This window comes from Oryza brachyantha, chromosome 3, assembly GCF_000231095.2.
Source record: "Oryza brachyantha chromosome 3, ObraRS2, whole genome shotgun sequence".
In the NCBI taxonomy this organism is placed as follows: domain Eukaryota; kingdom Viridiplantae; phylum Streptophyta; class Magnoliopsida; order Poales; family Poaceae; genus Oryza; species Oryza brachyantha.
Window position 1 is genome coordinate 26,938,962 of NC_023165.2, and position 23,432 is coordinate 26,962,393.

The 23,432-nt window shown below is 44.1% G+C and overlaps 4 protein-coding genes and 1 non-coding gene across 7 annotated transcripts; 2 read left to right on the plus strand and 3 right to left on the minus strand.

Annotated features, from left to right (window-relative positions):
- Positions 1 to 4,418: 4,418 nt before the first annotated feature.
- LOC102714909 (fasciclin-like arabinogalactan protein 16) lies at positions 4,419 to 6,962 on the minus strand. Of its 2 annotated transcripts, none has more exons than XM_040522370.1 (2): positions 5,608 to 6,767; positions 4,419 to 4,647 (listed from the first exon to the last, which is right to left on the minus strand). In XM_040522370.1, the coding sequence occupies exons 1-2, from the start codon at positions 6,701 to 6,703 to the stop codon at positions 4,577 to 4,579; spliced, it is 1,167 nt and encodes a 388-aa protein (XP_040378304.1). In that variant the 5' UTR covers positions 6,704 to 6,767; the 3' UTR covers positions 4,419 to 4,576. The 2 variants fall into 2 exon arrangements, with proteins under 2 accessions (XP_040378304.1, XP_015690102.2); XM_015834616.2 differs by having other exon boundaries at positions 4,559 to 4,986; positions 5,608 to 6,962.
- Positions 6,963 to 7,945: 983 nt separating this feature from the next.
- Positions 7,946 to 11,784, minus strand: LOC102704228 (E3 ubiquitin-protein ligase RHF2A-like). 2 transcript variants are annotated; one of them, XM_006650641.3, is made up of 9 exons: positions 11,580 to 11,784; positions 11,127 to 11,338; positions 10,983 to 11,029; positions 9,741 to 9,803; positions 9,561 to 9,660; positions 9,085 to 9,452; positions 8,895 to 9,002; positions 8,478 to 8,822; positions 7,946 to 8,258 (listed from the first exon to the last, which is right to left on the minus strand). In XM_006650641.3, exons 2-8 carry the CDS (start codon positions 11,256 to 11,258, stop codon positions 8,522 to 8,524), a joined length of 1,119 nt encoding a protein of 372 aa, XP_006650704.1. In that variant the 5' UTR covers positions 11,259 to 11,338; positions 11,580 to 11,784; the 3' UTR covers positions 7,946 to 8,258; positions 8,478 to 8,521. The 2 variants fall into 2 exon arrangements, with proteins under 2 accessions (XP_006650704.1, XP_006650703.1); XM_006650640.3 differs by having other exon boundaries at positions 11,440 to 11,784.
- Positions 11,785 to 13,858: 2,074 nt separating this feature from the next.
- On the plus strand, positions 13,859 to 13,930 carry TRNAC-GCA. Its single transcript has one exon. It is a non-coding gene; the product is annotated as a tRNA-Cys (tRNA).
- Positions 13,931 to 14,642: 712 nt separating this feature from the next.
- On the minus strand, positions 14,643 to 19,340 carry LOC102715197 (calcium-dependent protein kinase 11). Its single transcript, XM_015834747.2, has 8 exons — positions 18,530 to 19,340; positions 17,277 to 17,420; positions 17,032 to 17,184; positions 16,824 to 16,939; positions 16,571 to 16,738; positions 15,904 to 16,128; positions 15,701 to 15,827; positions 14,643 to 15,180 (listed from the first exon to the last, which is right to left on the minus strand). The coding sequence occupies exons 1-7, from the start codon at positions 19,338 to 19,340 to the stop codon at positions 15,705 to 15,707; spliced, it is 1,740 nt and encodes a 579-aa protein (XP_015690233.2). The 3' UTR covers positions 14,643 to 15,180; positions 15,701 to 15,704.
- A 3,174-nt stretch (positions 19,341 to 22,514) lies between these two features.
- LOC121053843 (nuclear speckle RNA-binding protein B-like) lies at positions 22,515 to 23,024 on the plus strand. The gene has a single exon (XM_040521817.1). It carries the CDS (start codon positions 22,515 to 22,517, stop codon positions 23,022 to 23,024), a length of 510 nt encoding a protein of 169 aa, XP_040377751.1.
- Positions 23,025 to 23,432: the final 408 nt, after the last annotated feature.

Here is a 23,432-nt window from a genome sequence, read left to right on the forward strand (position 1 = left end):
CGTATACGAGGGGTGTGTTAAGATATCGTGCTGGACAGGACAACGGAGTAATCTTTTTATTTCTGAGGTCAAAACAGGAGCCGCCATGTGCGCCCGCGATGTAATTAAGCCGCACTTAACTGCTCTCGAACGCACTCTTGCTACTACTGTGCGAGTAATACTTGCAGGCTGTTAGTCAAATGCAGAGCAGCATAGCGTCCACAGATCTAGTTGTTTTCTTCTCCATTCTGGTGTGTCAAAAAGATTAGATTAGGAATAATCAAGTGGCCCCTCCCAGATGAGCCATTCGCGGACAGCTAAGCTAGCATCTCGTGAGGTTTACAGAGAAGAGAGAAGGACGGACTAATGATCGGATCGATCTCCTTTTCTTCTCGTTTCTTGTTTCCAAGCATATCTTCTTCTTGGCATTTTTCGTACAGCCCAACGAAAAAGAACACTATCATGGCTGATCATGAGTTGGATGGGGTATTGTACCATTGTGTATGACCAGCCATGGCTTTCGGTGCTGCGCAACGTGTAGCTTCGCAGCATTGATCGTGACTTAAATGCCAGATCGTTAGATGGTCGCCGTCGCCAAAATCGTGCTTCCATTCGTCGCTGATCGCTGCTGCTCGCAACCAAAAACGTCAATCAATTATCAAACCAACGCCCAGAAAATGAGAAAAAAAAAAAGGAGCTTCTCACGGTACATTGCCGTACGGCGCTTTCACACAATCACAAAAGGAAGCTCCTGATGAAACCCAACCACGGTCCACGAATCAGAAATCATTGCTTAATCCAATCAGCCTCCATTTTATCATGTGGTATCACTTTGTAATTAAACCAAAGTGTTGACATCGAGTAATGAATTAGTGGTGGTTCCTTTTTGGTCGTTTCATTTGTTTGATTATTGTGCCAAGGCCTCAAGGGCCGGAAGGTAACAGGGGTGATGGCCCCATAAAAAGAAACGACACATTTATAAATAAAAAATAATTTATAAATTATATATATATATATTATTAGTGTTCTAAAAGTTAAGTCTGAAAAATAAATTTTAATAAATAATTCTAAAATTTATAATTAATGGTTGATAATTTAAATTTTAGCTTAGAAAATATAGGAGCGAATGACTCGTAAAGTGGGACGTCTCTTTTCCGATGGTTTGGGCTGACACGTCGCCCTTTTCTTGCTTGGCGTGGGTTAGTCTCCACGCTAAGCTACCGGCCGGTCACAGCGCCCTCGTTAGATCGTTTAGTTGTCATTCTGGCGGCTAAACTTCTCATCCTCCTCGTTAATTTGCATCAGCTTTGACGCGCATGTTCCCTCTACCTAGCGGTGTCAAACTGCCAATGGTAACCGGTAACCCCTTTCTTTCCCTCCTTTTTGATCTGCACGGTAGTTCGTGAATCGTGAGTGAATGTGTCACCTTTGAAGCAAAGTTTTCTCTGCCGCGCGCGACGTCCCGTCTCCCGGGCCGCTGCGGCACCGGGGATACCGGAGAGCCAGCCGGTACCAAGGTACTGACTGCGCCCGGACGGCGATTTCGACACGGGGAGGGGAGGCGAGGCGAGAAGGCGCCCGTGTCGCGTCGTTTGGTTACGCGGATGCGCCAGCTGCCGCGTTGATTTCGCCCGGCCGGGGCCGGGGCCGTGCGCGGTGCGGGGTCGCGTCGCGCGTCGTCCTCGCGAGGGCATGGAGGCGTCGGTGTCGTCGTCGTCGTGTGTGTCGGTGGTTTTGGGATTCCACCACCCGTCCCCGCGCGCGCGCGTGCGTCCGCGGCGGTTGCCGAGACGGGAGCGAGCGAAACTCCGTGCATGCTCGCGCGCGCACCTGGTTCTCGTGAGCACTACGCTTAGGGGGAGCACGCTTGATGCGTGGGTTTGTTGGTTTTTTTGCTGGCGAGACCTGGCTGTGGGTGCGCTGCGGACGCACGCACATGGCGCGGAGTTCTCCGGTGGTTGAGGGTTTTGGCTAGCTAGGGAGAGGAGATCGTTGTCACGTGACAGTTCTGAGGAGGTCTGGTAGTGAAATTTTGGATGGCGGGTTTTTCGTGCAGAACGCTTACATGCTCCCGTGCTACTTCTGTTTTGTGTGCTAACTATTCCAGCTTGCGGAGAAGTAGAGCCTTTCCTTCCCGAGAACGTACTGATATTTGTGATTTGTGTAAGAGTAGTAAGAGGAAGGGATACATAATAGCAAGACTAATAATATAGTCAATAAACTGACTATAAGGTTTTTTATAGTCTTTTCTTAACACACTCATATACTAGTTAGCTCTTTATCATTAATACAGGATCCACACGTCACTCTCCCAGAATTTCTTGGTTCCTGTGCTCAAGCTGGTTACAAGCTAACAGTCTGCTTACACTCGTTCTCCTCCTCTCTCTCCTCCACATAATCATATAGCCAAGCTTATAGCCTGCTATTATACTTGTTCTTAATGTACCTCATCTTCTTATCTTTTTGATTTAAGCTTAAGATTCACCCTAGCAATATTTTAGTGTACGCTCCCGTTGCAATGCATAAAGATAGACTACAATGATATTTTTTCTAGTGATTAAGATTAATTTCTCATGCACATTATGGATACCCTTACTTCTCAGCAAGCTATTGCTACCGTATGTTGTTTTCGTTATCTTTTGAATGTACACAGCCAAGAGCTACGGGAGACTGAAAATGACACAACCTAAGTCCCATAATAATCTTATTTTTCGTTTTCCGTGTATAACGTTTGACCATTCGTCTTATTTGAAAAATTTGTAAAAAACTTAAAGAAATAGTCACGTATAAAATACTATTTATATTTTATCACCTAGTAACAATACAAATATTAATCGCAAAAAAATTTCAAATAAAACGAATGGTCAAACGTTAGACATGAAAAAACAAAAAATGAGGTTATTATGGGATGGAGGTAGTAGAAACATGCGAGATGACCATTTGAGCATGTTGTATTTATGTGAAACCAAAAGTGGTTTGTATTAATTGTGATGGAAAATTAGCGAGTGTGGGTGAAGCGTGTGTGTTGACTAACGAGGGTTAGGTCGCGAAACATGTGCCTGCAAAACGATGGTTCGGATTGTTTGTGTGCAGGTGCTTGGGTCAACTTTGGTCAACGACAGACCGAGATCAAACTCAGGGAGAGTTGTGGTCTAGCACGGTCGAGATCGTTGGGTGATAAGGTGGGACACAGACGCGTACGTAAAATCAGACATCGTGTGGAAGTATCAGCAATTTGCAAAGAAAATAGAAAAAGAGGAAAATGAGTACACCATGCATTGGCTGCATGCATGTACGCACGTATACATGGGCTTGGTTATTGGTTTGCACATGAGTACGTACTACATACTAGCCAACAAGACAGAGAGCAAGGCAGAGCAAGCTAGTTCAGCTAGGAGGCAACACATGCACTGATGCATGCCGAGAGTTTGCGAGCGGTCAACGGTGCATGCGGGCAGGCGCAGCTTCGCTGACGGGCGGGACCGGCGAGGCATGAGGATTTGCGTCGTGCTACCGCGAGTGGAGTGCTCGGTCACTGACGTGCGGGATCAGGCCACCGAGGCGCGAGCGCGTGCATGCGGGCGGAAGCGGATATCCCCGGGTTCGGGCGCTGACGAGCGGGCCCAGGCCGAGACGAGGCATGCGTGCATCCATCTCGGGCGAGAGGAGCTCGTCTGTACCGGACACGTGGAGGCCTCTGGTTGGGGCGCGCGGAATGCAAGTCGTCCCGTGCTCGCGTTGGAGGCTGGATCTTCTGTGTCTCCTGGATCTCCTGTGGCAGATCAGAAAAAGGGCTACGTGGCTCATTCTAGAGCGCCGATTCTAGATCGAGCGGCTGCGAGGACTTAGAGTAGCCGCCAAGTTTTAGGGGTATTTTGGTCTTTTTCCAATGGAGGATTAGCCCTATAAATAGGGAAGGGATGGTTGCTTGAGTAAGCAACTTTGTGATGGAATGAAAAGTGTTTTCGAGAGTCGTTTGTTACTTCAGCTTGTGTTGGTTAGATGTGACAATAACTCTCATGAATTGTTCTTGTTAAGCTTGTAAACCAAGCTTTGTGAACTTTAAAAATGAAATTTGAAGTTTACTTGTGAAATGAAATTTTATTTACCGTATTTAAATTTTACGCTTTCCGCATTTAAATTCCTGTCGATATTTCCTACTCTGTTTTATTTTTGATATCTCCATTCCTGTCCTCTTATTTTTCACGGAGATATCTTTTTTGGAGTTTTGCGATCGAATTGAAAGTTTGTTCTTTTCAGAGATAGTTACACTTTAGCTATATTCACTCCCCCTCTATAGCCTAATCCGATCTCACAATTTCATCGTCCAGCGTCGGGTGATTTTGGAGGTGTGCCACGTTAGGTTTCATAAAATCGATCAAATCCGGCCGGTTTTCGCTGTTTTTCGATGTTTCAACGCTTCTGGAATCAAATTCCAGTTGAAATTTTCAATGATTTTTGGAAGATTCTAGTATCAAATAGTACATTTGATCAAAATACAGTCAAAATCTGTCAAAAATCAATCAAAATTTGTAGAAAACCATGATACCATCAGGGCTCGAAATCTGGTTGTCGGTTGATAATGTAAACCCCACTATCATATGATGATCTTTCGGGGCAGTGGAGGAAGCTTCAACCCATTGCATGTTGGTATGTTTTCTCGAGATTCTGTAAAGACAGAAAAAGAAGCAAGAACGACAAACAAAAACAAAACGCTTTTATACACAAATATTTTAGTCTTCAAATAAGAACATTTTACTGCCTTTCCTAGACACAGCAAGCCAGCAACAAAAACCACTTTATTTCCTCCCGATTTACTATTTGTTTTGAACAAACTAAAAAAAATATGATGATGTGGATGGCTCTAGCAGACTAGCACCCTCATTCTAGTTCATGTTTCGGTATCATGTGATCAATCTTTCCTGAGTCCTGAGTTCTGGCAGCCTGTGAATCGCGATATCTGACCAAGGATGCCAGCCATTCGGCACGATGCTTCTAACAACTTCCCTACAGTATTTCAAGAGGAAATAACAATAACATTACTACTCCATTATGCAGTGGTCAACACATATAACGACATTATTGTTATAGTACTGATTACTAAAGGGAAACAATTAAAGAATACGAGTCCATTAGTCAAGAAAATTTATGTCATGGTATTACGTTTACCAGACACCCTGTGTAATCAGCATCAGGTGTCAACAAAATCTTAAGATAGGAGAGCAGCTTCAGCTAACTTAGATTCAAAGACATACAAGGACTAAAAGAAAAGCTCACACAATATATCTATGCCAGTTAATGGCACATTAATTCGATGTCAAAATTGCAGACACAACTGAAAAGATAGGTCACAGATTGCATCACCAGCAAGTTACACCGCTAAAATAGACTAACCAAAAGTGAAAAAAAACCAAACAACATATTTATAAATAAAAAATAATTTATAAATACGTATTCTTAATAACATAAAAATCAACACTGAAAAATAAACTTTAACAAAAAACCTAAAATAAACTATAAATTTAAAGTTAAAAATTTAAATTATAGCTTATAAGCACGACCAGAAGCAAAAAGACGAGAACGCAAGAACTATAAAAGCTAAATGTCAGATCTAGTGAGATCGCTGACCTCTCCGGAGTTTCGTCTTGTCGGTGCTGGTGATGGTCGTGGTAGTCGCCCTCGTGACGCGGGCGGTGGCTGGTTCCGTCTTCGCGGCATCCGGCGGGAACAGCACGGCGTCGATGCCCTGCACGGAGATCCTACCGTCGGCGTAGATGTCCGGGTCAAACAGATACGCCGCCCCCTCGCCGCGCCCGAACTTGACGGAGCCGTCGGCCTCCCGCGCCACCACCTTGTGCGGCAGCCGCAGCGTGTCGTACCGCACCGCGCCGAACCGCCGCACCGCGTTGTACATGCTCTCCTCGGACTGGTACTCCGGGATCATGTGGTAGTACAGGATGTTCTCCGGCGAGCCGGGCTCGCTGAGCTGGTCCGTGGTGAGGCGCGCCATGGCCTCGTCGTTGGGCGCGAGCACGGTGAGCGTGTACCCCTCGGAGACGAGCTGGGCTACCTCGGCGGCGAGCGAGGTGAGGTTGACGAGGATGTCGGCGAGCTCGTTGTAGCCGCCGTACTTGAGCAGGCTCTGGATGAAGTCCTTCACCTGGCCTTCGCCGTCGTAGCGGCCACTGGGCTCCGACGCCTGCGCGACGACGGAGGGATCGTCGGGGACGATCGCGTTGGGGGTCGGGAGCACGGCGGAAGCGCTGGGCGGCGGCTTCTCGAGGGGTTGCGTCCTTGGATCCACCTGGGGCGCGGCCGTGGGCGGCATGGCGGAGATGTCGGCGAGGCTGCGGCGGCGGTTGAATTCGTCCTGGACGGAGCGCGGCACGAGGAGGCGCTCGATCCCGTGGATGACGCCATCCGCCCTGACCACCGCGTCCGGGCGCGTGACGGCGGCAGCGGCGAGCTCGACCTCCTCGCCAGAGAGCGTTGGGTGGGAGCCCCCGGGCCAGGATCCGGAGGGGAGCCGCGCGGGGAGGACGTGGAAGAGGAGCAGCGACTGGAGCGACTTGAGGTTCCGCGGCTCGAGCAGGAAGCGCTTGAACTCTGGGTTTAGGCCCAGCTCCAGCGCCTCGTTCCGCGGCGCGAGGATGGTGACGCTGTGCTTGGCGACGGCGTCCTCCAGCGTCGGGAGGAGGAGCGCCTTCTCCACCAGCTCCGCCATCTCCGTGTAGTGCGAGTCCAGCAACGCCACCAGCACCGAGTTGGAGATGATCCCCGCTCCCACGGCGCCGGCGCCGGCGGCTGTGGCCGTACCAGAGGAGTTGTCGCCTCCGGAGACGGACAATGTGCGTCCCTCCGGCGGCGTCTCCACCGCGGCCGCACGGGCCAGGAGGAGGACGAAGCACACGAATGCGCCGCGGCGCACCGGCGCGCCCATCGCTGAGACGGCTCCAAGCTGCTGCTTCAGTACCGCGCTTCTCGCCGACGAGCTCACCTTGATGCTCTGCGACTGCTAGGTGTCCCCGGCGAATGAATCGGGGGAGGAGAGGAGACGTAACTAAAATGGAGGGTGGATCTCGCCGGTGTGCGCGCACACAAGGTCGGCACGCCGGAAGCGAGGAAAGGCGTGATGGCCTCGCCGCTGGTTTGGCCCTCTCTCTCTGTGCCGCCATGGGCGCCTTGCCATTGCCAGCGAGCAAGCACCGACTCGACTCACACCGGGGGCGTCTGGTTTCCCGCGGGAAGTCTCGCCCTCGCTGCTTGGTTTGATTTTGTTATGCTAGCGCATCCAAAGGCCTCTCCGGCCTGGTTGGTGCGAGGCCGAAACGGTGGGCTTTCGACTTCGCCAGCTGTCTCTGGGCGAAAGGAACCGCATGATATTTTTTAATACATCAGGTGTTTTATCACATTGGTAAGAAATGTTATATTGCTCACGGAAAAATGTTCCGGCAATTAAAACAGCTGAACACCTCTGGAAGATGCTTACTTAAAAATAATTTACCACTCACTCTCCGGAGAGTAGTTTGGTATACTCTGCACTAAACAAATTTGCTACTATATAACTTGTTTAGTGCAGAGTAGTAAACACTCCTACTGGGTGGTATATTTGCAAATTAAAAATAATTTATTAATAAACTTATTTGTAAATTAAAAATAATTAAAAATAATTTATAAATAAATTTTTATATATGTGTTCTTTGCAATCTAAAATCTCTAAAATCTAAGATTAAAAAATAAACTACGATAAAAATACTCCAAATTAAAAGTTGAAAATTTTAATTTTGGCTGATAAGCATAGTCAAAAGCAAAAGTACCTGCTAATTATGGAGATGCCCCAATTTTGGGACCGGGACTAAACCCGGCCTCCAGAACAAACGTACACACCCAATTAGGACCGGTTTAGAGCTAATGAGGGTGCAATTTGATTATTCACAGGTTGAGGCACAACAGATCGACAGGTTCATAGCTAAAAATCCGGTTCGATGACTCATCATCATCGCCCCATTGGTGCACTAGATTTATAGGGATATCAACAAGAATTTCACAACCGACATTCCTTCTGTTGCAATTTACAGCGATACCATTTTATAATAGCCTCGCAAATATTAGACAAGGTAAAAAAATGTAAAAGGTTCATCGGGTGGAAGCACAAGCCTGATGCCCCGTGATCTGGACGCAAGAGCTTCAGCGAACTTCTGAAGCACACAGACCTAAGCAAAGATCATGAAGCATCGCTGGATCTCAGGTGGCTCCAAACTGATGGCGTCTCTCAGGGCCTGTTGAAAATGAATTTCGCAGCTGTTAGAGAATTTAAATCCTTTATAAGGCTGTCTTCTTCAGGTGTAATGCCATTACATAGAGCATCTACAGATGCGTGAGACGTGAGTCTCTTGGTAAGGAAATAGCTCATCTTGGGATGAGTGATACTTTTTGCAACCACAAAATCTTAAACTTCTGAATTTTAAAGCATTCTAGTGTACAAGAAGAGCACATACCTGTCTTCAAAGTTGTATCGATTCTTCAACAAACATGCAGTGGGTCATTGAGACCCAGATCCTGACGCACAAGTCGTGGGAGAAGTATCATTTACAACAGCAGCATGGTTGGGGGATCCTATCCTTTGATTATTGGCATCTGAAGGAGAACTAGCACTAGCTGTAGGAACAGCAGATGGTCCAGTGCCATCCTTTGTTTCTAGCCGTTCCATCATGCGAGATACCGCAGCAAGCCCAGCATTGACCTCCCTCCTTACTTCAGTGCCAAGGCCTGATATAGTGTTACTCCGAGAAAACCACCTTTCTTTCCATCCCCGTGTGCTCTTTGTTATAGAATCTTTGTACCTGGCATTGTAACAAATAAGACACGAATGCATATGTGCAATTTGTAAGGTGTTTCCAGGAGTTAGAGATTACTTAGTCGAAGCTGACTGTAGACGAGATCTCAGTGTGTCAGAGAATGACTGCAGATCAGATGGTCCTGCTGTATCTTGATTGACAGATGTAGATTGATTTTCAGAAGTCCTGGTTAACATCAACATATTTTGAGAGTAAACCCCTGGATAGGAATAGCATGTACCATCGGACCATAGGTTCTAGGAAATACCTGCTCATTGCTCTTTCATCATGCAGAGATGGATTGGAAGAACCCTGGTCAGAATGACCCACAAATAGCTGTGAACCACCACTCAGATGTCCTTGGTCTGTAGCAGCAAGAGCAGCAAAAGGACGAGCAGAACCTAAACCCGGAGATTGTTCATGATCTCCATCTTGGCCTGAACCTGGATGCACGGAGCCACCAGGAATACCCTCATTCCTTGAAAATACCACAATTTGTGGGCGGCTATGAGCTCCAGACCGGCTACGATGGCCATCTCTTCTACCATGTCTGTGTGACCTACGCATTGCAGCAGCAGCAGCCAAGTGCTGTATAATGCGCTCCTCAAGTTCAGTGTCATCAGCTCCTACAGGAACCTGAAATCAGAAATTGATACATCAATAGAAATGCACTAAGCCTAGTCCAGGGTGCAAAAGGACATCATTGCAAAGATCATAAAATGGTAACCATATAGCATGCTGCACCTCAAAATCACCCAATACTGGATGGTGAAAAATAGCAGCAGTGTTCGAACGGTTAGCTCGGATGTTCCTCTCTTGCTCAACGGCCTCAAGTAGCTCTTGGCTGCACAGTTTGGATATAAAATGAGAACTACCAACAGAGACATTGGCTCAGTAAGGAGATACACAGGATGCAAGTTCCACCTCATAGAATCCTTCATGCTGATAGGTTGCCAACACATGGGACACTGAGAGCTTCTCTGGCACCTAGATATTACACAGTGAAAAGCACACATGAAAAATTAAAAATGCAGAGGACAGTATAGTTTTTTTACAATTTTAACAACTATATATTTTTTAATAACCATGTGTATTCATAAAAAGGAAGCACGAGGATATATAATGCCTGCATTTCAGATTGACGATACGTAAATTATTTATTTGGTACATTCTGTAGTATCTGAAAGCTCACATTGAATTAACATCATCTTGTGTTTGGTAAAAAAAATTATAATATATCCTAATCAATCCATAGAAGTCGCTGAAAGGGCAACAATAGTTTAATGCATATACTACAGAAGAACTACATGCTCATAACTACTACGGCAAGCTATCATTCTAGACCGCTGACACAAATGAAGCAAATCTTTCAGCAGGGCAGCTCGGAAGTAACCTTGCACACCCCTGCCCCATCTGATGGGAGACTGGAATTGCTGAAATATTAGGAGTCTGTGGATGATATGCTCCTTAATGAGTTTCATATGCTGAAGAATTTCTGCAGGATTATTTACTAGTTGAAGTGCAGGCGATCGTTATAACTTCCATAGGTGGTTGATCATGGTTGAAGAGAATTGGGATATGCCAAACACATTATCTGTTTCTGGATGGTAAGATCCCATTGTTCATCTCAGATATCATATGGTTGCTCCATTTTACAGCTAGCATTTCAGCATGACAAAAAGCATAGACGCAAATAACATAAAGCAGATGATCACCTTAGAACTAACAGATTTTGAAATTCTGGCAAAATAAGATGCAATTTCCAGAACATAACAGTTAAGTTGAACCATGAATGTGCAATGCACAATTATCAGAGAAACACAACTTATCTTGTCACCCCGCAACTAAAAGCAGGGCAGTTATCTTACTTTATCTAGATGGTAAACAAGAAGATACAAGAATGAACCAAATAACCCAGGAGTTGTATTATATATAACTGTTATACACAAGCAAACTAGACATGGTAACTTTGGATTATTTGTTTCGAGGAAACAAGAGCAGCCTATTCCTTAGAACCCATTAAGCAAGATATATGAATCAATTGCCATAATTTACATTATTTCATATTTATTGTCATGCAACGCCAACTCCACCCAGAATTACAGGAAAAAGAAAAAAAATAGCACACAGCAATATCGTTCGATTAGGCCAGCAAAGAAACACTACCATTCAAGAATGCACTGGAGATGGTACTCGTGCTTGCAACTTGTCACCTGCAATACAAAACGCCAGTATCCACACCAATAGACAATGAGCAAGTCGATCACGGGCACATCGAATCAAAAAAATTTCGCGTCGGCGGATGCAGACCGTGGAGGGGTCGTTGTCGCAGAAGGCCTCGAGGCAGATGCTGCAGGCATCGTCGCAGGCGTCCTGCACGCCTCCCTCCACAAACGCCGCCGCGGAGGACAGCTTGCTCTCCATCTTCACCTTCTCGTCCATCTCCGAACGATCCGACCGATTCGATTAGCTCTTCCCGCGCAAGATTCCTAGGCCCGATGCCCAAAGAAAAAAAAACGTATCTGCGAAACAAAAAACCACGGATTAAGCTAAAACAAGCCAGTCAACGATCGAAACAGGAATCTGTTGCTCAACAATCCAATATACGCGTTGCGAAACATACCAAAACGGCCAGAAATGTCGCGAAATCGCCACGCCCCCACACCCAAAATGGCCCAATCCCACCAAAAGTGCACGAAAAACTCGTAGAAAAAACACCGGAAAAACATCCAGGGAGGGCACACAGATGGATTGCGAGGCTACCTTATCCCGATTTATCAAGGGGAATTCAAGATTTGGCCGGAATTAATCAGCGAACTCCCCGCGCAATTGCTCCGCCTCGGCGGCGAAGAAGGCGAGACGACGACCACGAGGACGAGAGGAGGAGACGGAGTCGGGGAGGCGCTTTCTCTTAAAAAATAAGGGAAAAAGGAAAAAAATCCCCCCTCTCGCTCTCGCTCTCCCCCGCACACGCCAATGACGGGTGGGCCCGGGGGGAGGTGGGTCCCCCTTATCTAGCGAGGCTATTGCGGGGGTAGGGCCAGGGGGGCGTCGCCAAGAATCGACGGGCGCGCGGGGTGGGTATATGCGAACGAGATGTCCCACTGAGGCGTGGGCCCGCCCCACTCGCGGTTCCGGGGCCCACCTGGGAGTGAGACGCGCATTTCGGCCGCCTCGGGTTCCGAGATGATATTATTATCATTAGGCGTGACAGGACTGTTTGAGAAATTTTAGATTCTGAGAAGTAGCTGTTGCCAGCTTACGAGAATATGGAAAAGCTCCTAAACCTAGCTTTTTCAGATTCTGTATTCTAGTTCATTTTTCTGTGGATCATTTGGAACAGCCTGTAGAAGTAGCTTTTGGAAAAAGTTGCAGCCGGAGAAGCTTCCCAACAGGCCCTAGGACACTGTCAACTGTCGACCGGGGGAGGAACGCGTTGCGGTAAGGGGCGATAAATGTGCGACGCCTCCGTTGCTGATCGTCTCAAAGTACAGGTGTCGAGCAAAAATGGTGACCAACAATTTGAAAACTCGGATATTAGAAAATAACGTAATATTAATTAATTAATTAAATAGATAGATAGAAGTTAGATTTTGAAATCAGGCTGGCTAGCCCACTATCTTGTGGAGCTAGCCAGAAGACCCTTGGATGTTCTCCTAACCAAGAATTTGCGTTTATGGGTTTTACTTTTTCGGTTAAGCCCATGTTCTTGGTTGGAGCTCGCTAATCGGAGTGAAAAATATAACAGAGAATTAACATATTATTAATTAATTATTAGTTAAAATATAAAAATTAGGTTAATATGGTTTTTTAAAATAATTTTTTTATAAAAGATTTTAAAAATCCCATGCACGTCCTCCCCATTCCCTCATGTATTACGTGCGTGTTTGACAGAAGAATAAAAAATATATTGTTTAGCAGTTTGAGACGTGCGCACACGAAAGACTTGTAAATCTAGCTTATCAAGCCGAGCAAACGAACGAAGGCCTGAGTCGATTAGACGGCACATGTACCTAAAGTGGCACTTATATGGAGTAGTTGTTTTTCTTAATTTAATTGAGGCATGATTCTAGTGGGGTTGGTGGTTTTTCGCTGGTCTAGGTCTCTTCAAACATGGTTCACTATGTTGTAATCGTGGTTTTATCGTGTATACGCTATTGTTTATGTATATGTGATTTTCTAATTGAAAGCATGAGAAAAGTATTAATGATATGTGTATATGCTAGGAATTTATATGTATATGCTATTGTTTATGTGTATGTGCTTTCAATCAACTGATTAGCTCCGAAATCATTGAAAGTGTGAGAATCGTTGTAAAAATGTAACAATAGCATGAGAAAAGTGTATATTATACTGTCTATGTGTCTATGTGTATGTGCTTCCAATCAATTGATTAGCTCTGAAATCATTGAAAGCATGAGAGTCAGTGTAAAACTTTTCATACTTTCAAACATGGGAAAAGTATTAAGGATATATCAAAAGATTTTTTTGTCACTTTAATGCTTAATTTTTAAATTCTAAATTTCTTATATTCCTTTTTCAATATTTAATTATTATGTATTCATTAAAATAATTTAATATTAGAGCACGGATGTCTATATCGTTGTTCAAAATTTAAATAAGAAAATGTTTATATTTCAGAATGGATGAAATATTTTTATAGCAGCACGCCTACAATTCATGGGATATAGAAGAGAGCTATCGCCACAGCATATGGTGTACTCCTTTCATCCCATACAAATTTTAATTTTTCTATTTTTATTTATTAACATATTAGAGTTTGGTAAAGTAGGACATAAAAGCAATAGATTTTTTTAAAAAAGAAAACAAATACATTATGATATGTCAAAGTGAAAGACACTTACATTAGAGTTTGTTAAACTAAAGGATATTATAGTATTTACATTTATATTGACATACGTGGTGATTGGAAAAATATATGTTCTTTTGGGATGGATGAGTATTTGTCAAGTCGGCAAATTTGTAAAATCATTGAGACCGGACTCAGACTTAAATTGTTGTGATTTGCGAATGACAACAAAGGGTCCATAGCTCAGTGGTAGAGCAATTGACTGCAGATCAATAGGTCACCGGTTCGAACCCGGTTGGGCCCTTTAACAATTTTTTTTAATTGGCTACCAATTGAGTTTGATTTTTTTTGTACAAACTTAATTGGATTTGTTATTTTCGGTCTTCTTTTGAGTTCATACATGATCCTGAAAATAATCACTATGTTGTAGTGCTTTTGATTTGAAACATTAAAAAAAAACTGAATTGGATTTGTAGATTTTGACCTATGCTTTGAGTTTCATAAATGATCCTAAAAATAACCACTACGTTGTTCTATTCCTTTTGCACAATTGCATCTATTGATCTTCCTTCATTTATATAAATAAATTATTTACCGATGCTTCTGAGTTTGAACTAACTTTAAAAAAAAACGATTTGTTATTTTTGACATATGCTTTTGAGTTTCATGCATGATCCTGAAAATAATCACTATGTTATTTTCTTCCTTTTGCACAATTGTAGTTATAACTATTCAAGTACTCGGTTTTGCATGTCAATGTCATGAAACATTCACACCTCTATCTTTTCACATGTGCTTATGCCTACAAGACAATATTAAAATTTTCAGCCTTAACTTTGAAGCTGATTTTAAGGTTTTTTTTATCGAAGTTTATTTTTCAGCTTTGTCTTTTAGATCGCTAAGAATATATATGGAAAAGAATTCATAAATTGTTTAGCGTCTGCAAATATGCGGTTTGACTTTTCTTTCGGTCAGCGGCTGCAGTAAACGGCCGGCACACGATGCAGCCGGCAATCAAACTTGAAACAATCGTCATCATCGATATTAATTAATTTTGACTGTTTCCGTTCTTCTTACATACACCATAAGATCGAACAAGATGAACAGAAAAATCATTTCATTAGTCAGACCTATAGTACAAGCCTATTCTTACACGCATGACAACAGCTAAAACTGCTAACCAATTGAACAAGATGAATCAAATGTAACAAACTGGAATTCTACCAAGGAATACTGATGCCTTCCTGCCGCTGGCCTTCAGACTTCAGGATGGAAAAGGAGCACAAAGAAACGAATCTCGCCTGCTCTCATGTGCTTTCCCTACCTACAAATGCATATACAGAGAAGACCGAGCTACGACGTCTTTTGCCAACCAAGATGAGCTACAAGGATGGTCCATACTTGGTGAGACTGAAGCCTAGGAAATTTGATGCTCCGGCATGTGATAGTGTTGCTTGAGAGGATATTCAACAGGCTATATGCAACAGGCTTTTGGAGGATATTCTGATGTTGGGTTATAGTCATTCTCTGAATGGCAACTTCACTTGACAGAACCTGTAAAGAAATCAAAACAACCTATGAGTGTACTCTTAATGAGCTGGTTTAATCAGATATCCTAATGAGAATAACCAAAGCTCTACCTCTACCAGCAGATTGTGGTAACATTTCTTTAGAAACAGAACATGATCCAAGTCAGGAGCTACTTTCAAGTTTAAACTGCATTACCGAAGTACTGCAAACATTTTAGTTTAGAAGAAGTGCAAAAGTTTTCTCATGCCTATTTCGCAAATTCTGAAGTTTTGGGCTACTGCAACTGGTAGTCTATGGAGGATATTCTAATTTTAAATTCACAATTACCATAACCATCATAAATATTTCGTTGCCCAATATTTTTTGGCTGGGCCGACCAAGAAGTCGGCCAAAATGTATTCGTTGCCAATTTTTATCATATGACGAGTGATCATATACTGAAACAAATGATCTTGATCCCGAGGCAACTAGAATCATACACTTCTGCGAGAATATCTAATATTGTCAAAGGATAAAAAAACGAAGTAGGGAAAACATCAGTTACCTTTTCACCGAAGTTTCAGTGCTTCCCCGAGACCAAAGTTTCCGGTACTGTGCTGACCTATCTTACCCATTGGATTATTTCCCTTCTGCATCATTGCAACAAACTCATTGTAGTCGATCCGTCCATCCTGCACAAATGATAGTTGAATGAGACAACATTGTTGTTTGTCAACCTTTCATGAAATTTCAGCATTTTCTACTCACATTGTCCTGATCAATGTCTCCAATAATATCCTCAATACGGGTGTCACCTATACCGAACTCCTCACATGCCTTTTGAAGCTCATCTTGGGTAATGTAACCGCTGCCATCTTTATCAAAGTATGAGAAAGCTGCAAAGAGCTTATCCTCCTTTTCTACTTTGTTTATATGCAAAGTTGCAGCAATGAATTCTCCATAATCAATTGTTCCGCTGTTGTCAATATCTGCCTGATATATTCAAGAAAACGAGCTTTTTGAGAAACGGTCCAAAAGTCCTGTGGCTACTCATCATGAAAGTAAAGTGACCCTGATCTCCAAACTCCCGCATTTGGCAGCCAGTTAATCCTCCTCACCTCAAGGTATTTTCACTTAACGAAAATACCATACGTCATAAATGCTAATCAAATTTTAAAATGAAGCAAGCTCACTTTTGTGGTAAAAAAAAAGTATGACAGTACTTTCATGGTCAACACTTTGCAAGCAATAAAAGAAGGGTAGAGGGCACTTGTAAAAATAAAAAAATTAAAGAAAAATGGTAAATTTGTTAATAGCAGTATAAGTAATGGTCACCGTAGATTCGCAAGATGCAACTACAGAACAACACATTTTTTTACAATAATTTCTGTATAGCTGACGAACAGAGGAGCAAGAACCATCTTAGAATACTTACTGCCTCCATTAGAGCATCAATTTCTGAGTCCATCAAATTAGCACCAACTCTTTGTAAGCCTGTTTTTAGCTCGTCCAATGTAATATGACCGCTGTTGTCAGTGTCTAGCATTTTGAACATTTCTTTCAACCCTGCAATTTCTTCTTCAGATAAACTCTCAGCAATAACCTGCAGTCATATGCCAGTTCATATTAAACCATCAACGTGAAAACAGCCTATATATCACTGATTAGAAAAATAAATCCCTGCTCACCCTAAGGGCCATTTTCTTTAGTTTGTTCATTGCAGAAAATTGTTTTAACCGACTCAGGACAGCAGAATCAAGAGGCTTGTCAGGAGCAACACCATCAACGCAGACCCAAGGATGGCCTGGCAAAATGTGGGTAGATATGATTGAAGGTTAAACTAGGCAACTAGCAACAAATTATTTAGAACTCGCAATATCCTTCCATAGTACTCACATAGTGCTTCATGGGCAGTCAATCTCTTTTTTGGATCACGAATAAGCATTTTTCTCACCAAATCCTTTGCGCTCTCTGATATATTAGGCCAGGGCTCAGATGAAAAGTCAAGATCACCTTTCAAAACTTGTTCAAATATACCTTGTTCACTTTCTGCTTGAGAAGCCAATAGCTAATCAATTGAACGAATATTGCTGATATTTCAAGGCAAAGATATTTCACTGAAAATGCATATGATCTCTCACCATCCCAGAATGGAGGGACCCCACTCAACAAGATGTAAATTATTACACCAGCGCTCCAGACGTCAACCTCACGACCATAGTGTTTTAGAAGAACCTCAGGTGCGACATAGTACGGGCTTCCAACAACGTCCGTAAATGTCTCGCCTGCAAAAGATAATACTCCGATTGGTATGACATCAGAAGATGAAATTATAATTGCATGCCTCGTAAAGGAAGTCAAACACATAGTAATCCCATGCTTGGTTTGTCTATATTCCAGCCTCATACTTATAAGCCAAAATTTAAATTTATAAGCTTAAATTTAGAGTTAGTTTTGGGTTTTTTATCGTATTTTATTTTTCAGCCTTTGTTTTTAGATCGTTAAGAACATATATGTAAAATTTTTATTCATAAATTATTTTTTATTTGTAAATATGTCGTTTTGCATTTTTCCTCAAAAAAAAGTGATCACCACCTATAGCTACTTAGCTACTTTAAGATTGTCGGTTTAGGCCAGCACGTAGACTTGCCCTGCTGCATATTTTACATGAGCATTTTTCTATTCTTAAAGAGGTATCATGAGGTACTACTAATTTCTATGTAAAATTTGATACCTTTTAGTATATATTATTATATATTAAAAGATATTAAATTTTACATAGAAAATAATGGTACCTCCTGATACCTTCTTAAGAATGATAAAATTGCTCATTTTACATTGCTAGGAGTTTTTGTTCACATAGAACTGTGCAGAAATTTAACCTTAAATATCCAAGTGTAAATAAACACCAGCCAGGACCTAGCTAAACTTTCAGCTTCACTTATATCAGTCAAATTTATCTTAGTAAAAAACATGGATATACACATGGCCATGACCATTAGCTGCCACCTAAGTTTCTGAATAATGGTATACGATCTTAATCAACGTCAATAATCATTAAGATATAATTGGCACCAGATTGTTTAGTATTTAGCATTGAGACCGTAGCTAAATCTGTGGGATGGGATATACAATATGATTTAAGCGAGGAAAAGGAACTAATCCCACATAGACATCTAAATGTAAAAAACTAGAATTTTTTTGCAAGCATTGCAGTAAAGGGTGACCTGATTCTGATTGGACGAATCATAGCACCATTGCAATGCTATCGTCACATATACAGTCCTCCATTTTGAAAATTACAATCACCACAAACACTCACATTATCATAAGAAACAATACTACAATTGCACAAAATTGCATTGTAAAGAGCCCAGAACGGAGGGCGCCATACCTGGCCTGAAGAAGATGGAGAGGCCGAAATCGATGGCCTTGAGAGGTGAGTCCTCCTTCTGGTCGATGAACAGGAAATTCTCCGGTTTGAGGTCCCTGTGCATCACGCCGAGAGAGTGGCACGCCTCGATGACGCCGACGATCACCCGCGCCAGCTGCGCCGCGGCCTTCTCGGAGTAATGCCCCCTCTGGATGATCCTGTCGAACAACTCCCCGCCGGCGCAGAGCTCCATGACGAGCTGCACCGCGACGGCGTCCTCGTAGGCGCCGACGATGGACACGACGTTGGCGTGGCCCGCGAGGTGGTGCATGATCTGGATCTCACGGCGCACGTCCTCGACGTCCTCCTGCGTGAGCAGCTTCCTCTTGGCGATGGACTTGCAGGCGAACTCCCGACCGGTCGCCTTCTCGACGCAGAGGTAGGTGGTGCCGAACTGGCCCTGCCCTAGCTTCTTCCCGATCGTGTATAGATCCTTGAGGCGGGCGGTGTTGACGTCGCGCTTGAGGACGGAATCGGCGAGGAGTCCGGCACTCTGGACGCGCTTGACCTTGGGCGCGGGCTTCTTCGCCGGTGGCGCCTGCGACTCCCCCGCGCTGGGGGTCGGCGGGTCGGCGGAGCGAGACGAGTGGTGGGAGGAGTGCTCGGAAGGCGGGATGGTGACGGGCTCGGGGGCCTGTTCGGACGGCGCGGAGGAGGGTGGCGGGAGGGCGGGGGGAGCCGCGTCGGCGGGCCTCGCGGGGCGCCAGAGGGAGACGTTGGCGAAGAAGCCCTGGCGGCCGGCGGCGCTGGGGCCGACGCAGTTGTTGCCCATCGCCGGCGGGATGCCCCCCTGCCCCTACGAGTGCGACGGCGACGGCGACGGCGGCGGCTGCCGCGGCGGTGGCATTGGAGACGGGCGGTGGAGGGGCGGCGCGCGATGAGGCCGGCGGGCGCTTGGTTCGTTGGGTGGATCGGAGAAAGAGAGAGAGAGGAGAGCGCGAGGAAGGGAGTGGGGCCAAATGAGGTGGGCCCCGCGGAACGAACCTGTATCACTGACGTGTGGGCCATCCTCTCGTGTGGGGCGAACCTGTCAGTGGGTGACGAAGGGATTGCGGTGAGGCGGGCGATGCGGATCGTCGGGTTTCTCCGCGCCAAATCGGACGGCCTCGATCGCCCCGTTTCCCCGATGAAGGGCCGTCTTTGGAATATGTTCGTGTATACCTTTGGCCCATCCCATTTACATGCGAGCTTCCAACGCAGGGCTTGTTTAGGGTTTATTCGGAATTTAGAATTGGGAACCAACTACAAATCGATTGGGAACCGACTTAATATTTTTGCTTTACAGTACCAAAGCTATATAATTTTTTAATAGAAAATAGATAAAAATTACTTCCTCCATTTCCCAATGTAAGACTTTCTAGCATTGGCTAGATTAATATGGATGCTAATTAATCTAGACATATATATATATAAATTATATACATTTATCAATTGATAAATTTATGCAAAACTACTCTTAATATCTGTTGCACATGTTTTAATGTCAAGTGTGAATGAATTATAGGATCATTTGTACTATGAGTTATTTGCTAAGAGCTAGACTATTAAAAAAATATCTTTTAGAATGTTTAGAGATAGTATGTTACCTCTATTGTTTGTTTGAGGTGGCATGAAAACCGAAATACCCTGTCAGCAACTTCACTGGGTGCAATGTTGTACACCCCGTTGAAAATTCTATCATTCCGTTGCCACTTGCTATTGCTGCGATATTGTGCAGCAAACCAACCGCTCTACGTACCACAGCTGCTCCTCCACACCCGACAAAGCGTGCCAATCCACTTGTCCGTCCATCTACGCGGCACAGCTGCAAAAAAGCCGTACTAGAATTTAGACGGAGAATTTCACGAGCAAACCGTAGGAACACGCAAAAGTTTCTCGTGTTCAAAACGGTGGTTCCACTTGCACCGCGGCAGGTCAAATTAGGGCTCATGCCGTCATGGCTATTGCCTGACCAAATCCCTCGCGCGTGAATCGTCAACCAGTCGAAAATTTTACTGCTTTGATTTGATTTTGACGGTGCAATCAGAATCAGTTTCCGGGTAGTTTGTGTTCCCTCCTTCATAGGGCGCCGTATTTGGCCGCGTAATCAATCCATTTCCGACTATGCTGAATCCAATTTATAAATAAAATTTTTATATACGTACTCTTATCGTTAAAGCTGAAAAATAAATTAGGTAAAAAAACTTTAAATTTAAAATTAAAATTTGACTTACAAGTATAATCATAAACAAAAAGACAGGTCGTTTTGAGTTACTGAAAACGAGCAGGCATCTCCACTCGTCAGTTGACCTGCTCCTTCAGCTTCAAACCGTCCTGGTGCTGGTACATGGTCTTCTGATCTTCTCGAGCGTACAGTTAATTAACGAGAAACTTCAAACTGTTCGTGGTACATGATGTCACTAATTAAGAAACTTCAAACGGTCCTGCTGATACATGATGTCACTGATCTTCTCGAGCTCCCAGTTAATTATAAGACTTAAAAGGGACGTCGTCAGTGGATTCAACACTGTGCCGTGGAAATATGCTCGAACTGAAGTCGTGCGTAATTAATTAAACGCTTGAAATTTTGTCAAATTGGGTGGTTAATTAGGACAGGACAGCTCCATCTGAAGTTCTGAACGTATTAGCTCAGCCTAGCCAAATCGATCAGCAGGACGCGTGTTTCAGCTTCATCTCCCAAGTGGGGTTGCAAATTGGCTATGGGTTAAATTTCTAAGTAAACGATCGATCAAAAGGATGTGCATACAGAGAGTTCAGAGTCTAGGTCTTGTGGTCGGCTCGGCTTCTTGCTGAAGAACTGTCAACTGCCAGATATTACAGATAAAACTAGAATGATATCTGAACACTCGATTAAAAGCTCATTCTTGTCCGTTCAAAAAAAGGAGAAAAGTGCATTCTTGTCGCTGCAAAACTTGCAACCCACAGTTTGAGATTGCCGGATCACATACATCCTCATTTTTTCATTTCTGGTTATAAGTTAAAATTTAAATTTTTAAGTACAAATTTAGAGTTGATTTTATGGTATATTCACCAAAGATTATTTTTTAATCATAACTTTTAGATCGATAAGAATATATATATATATATATATATATATATATGAAATTCTTATTCATAAATTATTCTTTATTTATAGATATGTCATTTAGATTTTTTTTCCGTAAAAAACCAAGCAATCATCCTCTTATACCAGTTAGCAGACAAAAGTGTTTGACATTGGAGTAGAAGTAGCTAGCTTAGGATTAGCGTTTGAACGCCTTGACTCAACTCAACTGTGGACGCGAGCTGATATGTATGCCGATTTGGTCAGCGTCGGGCTGCAGCCGAAAGAGGAATAGTATTAATGGTAATCAAGCCAAGAACTGAAAACTATCGTTAACCACTTCTAACCTACCTTCGTTTACCTTCCAAATGGAAGCATGGGACGCGTCTGACTTTTTCGCTATATAATCAATCGAAAAAAAAAAGTCAGCAGTCATTGCATCTGCCGTACTTGACCGACGACTTTTGACATTGTACTCGCACGATCGATCATCCTATCTAGCGTTGGGCATTTTCAGTGAAAAAGTAACCAAACGTATTTATAAACAAAAAATAATATATAATTAAAATTTTTATATACGTGTTTTTAATAATTTAAAAGTAAATATAAAAAACAAATCACGGTTAAAAAAATCTCAGAATCAACTAGAAATTTAAAATTAAAAATTTAAATTGTAGCGTGTAACACGAGCAAGCAGAAAGACGGGGGTATTGGGTCTTTTGCGACTCTGCATGTTTTGCTAGTAGCTCTCTATAAAAACATTGCGCACTCCTGTCAACTGTCCAAACTCCAAAGCATCGATCACAAGAAGCTACTCTAGCTGGTTGATCGTCAGAACGAGGAAGGAGAGGAGAGCTAGCTAGCTAGCTAGCTGGAGTAGCTGCCATGACCATGACCGGGACCATGCCGTCGTCGTCGTCGAGGAGAGGAGGGCTGCGGGGGCCGAGGCCAGTGCCGCTTAAGGTGTCGTCGTCGTCGGCGGCGGGGACGACGAAGGGGCCGGCCAAGAAGGCTGCCGCGGCGGCGCCGGTGATCGTGTACGAGCACACGCCCAAGGTGGTGCACGCGCGGCCGCAGGAGTTCATGACCGTCGTGCAGCGGCTGACGGGCAAGCCGCCGGCGTGCTCGTCGTCGTCCTCGCCGCCGCTGATGACGCCCGCGACGACGTCAGCGTACGCGCCGGCGATGGCCGAGGACGGCGGGGCCGGGGCGGCTGCAGTTGCAGCATGCGGCGGCGACCCGCTGCTGCTCACCCTCGGGCAGCGCCAGGCCCCGGCGACGCCGCCGCAGCAGCAGCAGCTGCCTCCGGCGGTGCCGTCGCCGATGATGGCGGCCGGCATGCTGCTCTCCCCCGGCTTCATCTTCTCCCCCAACACCATGCAGTCCATCCAGGAGCTCAGTCCATTGTTCTAATCAAATCTCGTGAGTTCATGTAGAACTCATCTTGATTACGATAGATGGTATGAAAAATACACAGCAGATTAAACTACAGGGAGATCTAGGGCAAGCCGATTATCTCCGTGCTGTTCGTGCAAAATTTTGCGAGCGAATTTGAAATTTCGCACGCACAGCAGTTCGCAACTTCGCATGGTTGCAAGTTTGTAAAAAACAGTAAATCACTTGTAAATTTTTGTTCACCATGCATATCGTAGTATGTAGTCAGTATATGATCTATGACCTGACACTTTACCTAATTTCCTTGTTTGCCGCCCGTTGTCTCACTGACATGTGGGGCACTGTAAAATTTTCAGTGGCAAATGAGTAAAATACAGTGTGTGTTTCTCTCCGTCTTGTAAATTTGACCCATTTTGGTTCGAGTTG

Coding starts and splice junctions, on each gene's coding strand:
- LOC102714909 (XM_015834616.2), bottom strand. CDS start 6,919: ATGGGCGCGCCGGTGCGCCGCGGCGCATTCGTGTGCTTCGTCCTCCTC. Junction 4,987..5,607: donor CAAGACGAAACTCCGGAGAG/GTCAGCGATCTC, acceptor GAAATACTGTAG/GGAAGTTGTTAGAAGCATCG.
- LOC102704228 (XM_006650641.3), bottom strand. CDS start 11,258: ATGGACGAGAAGGTGAAGATGGAGAGCAAGCTGTCCTCCGCGGCGGCG. Junction 11,030..11,126: donor GCGACAACGACCCCTCCACG/GTCTGCATCCGC, acceptor TTTGTATTGCAG/GTGACAAGTTGCAAGCACGA. Junction 8,823..8,894: donor CTACAGTCAGCTTCGACTAA/GTAATCTCTAAC, acceptor TTACAATGCCAG/GTACAAAGATTCTATAACAA.
- LOC102715197 (XM_015834747.2), bottom strand. CDS start 19,340: ATGGGCAACAACTGCGTCGGCCCCAGCGCCGCCGGCCGCCAGGGCTTC. Junction 16,940..17,031: donor GACTGCCCATGAAGCACTAT/GTGAGTACTATG, acceptor ACATTTTGCCAG/GCCATCCTTGGGTCTGCGTT. Junction 15,828..15,903: donor GAGACATTGATCAGGACAAT/GTGAGTAGAAAA, acceptor TCATTTGTGCAG/GATGGACGGATCGACTACAA.
- LOC121053843 (XM_040521817.1), top strand. CDS start 22,515: ATGCCGTCGTCGTCGTCGAGGAGAGGAGGGCTGCGGGGGCCGAGGCCA.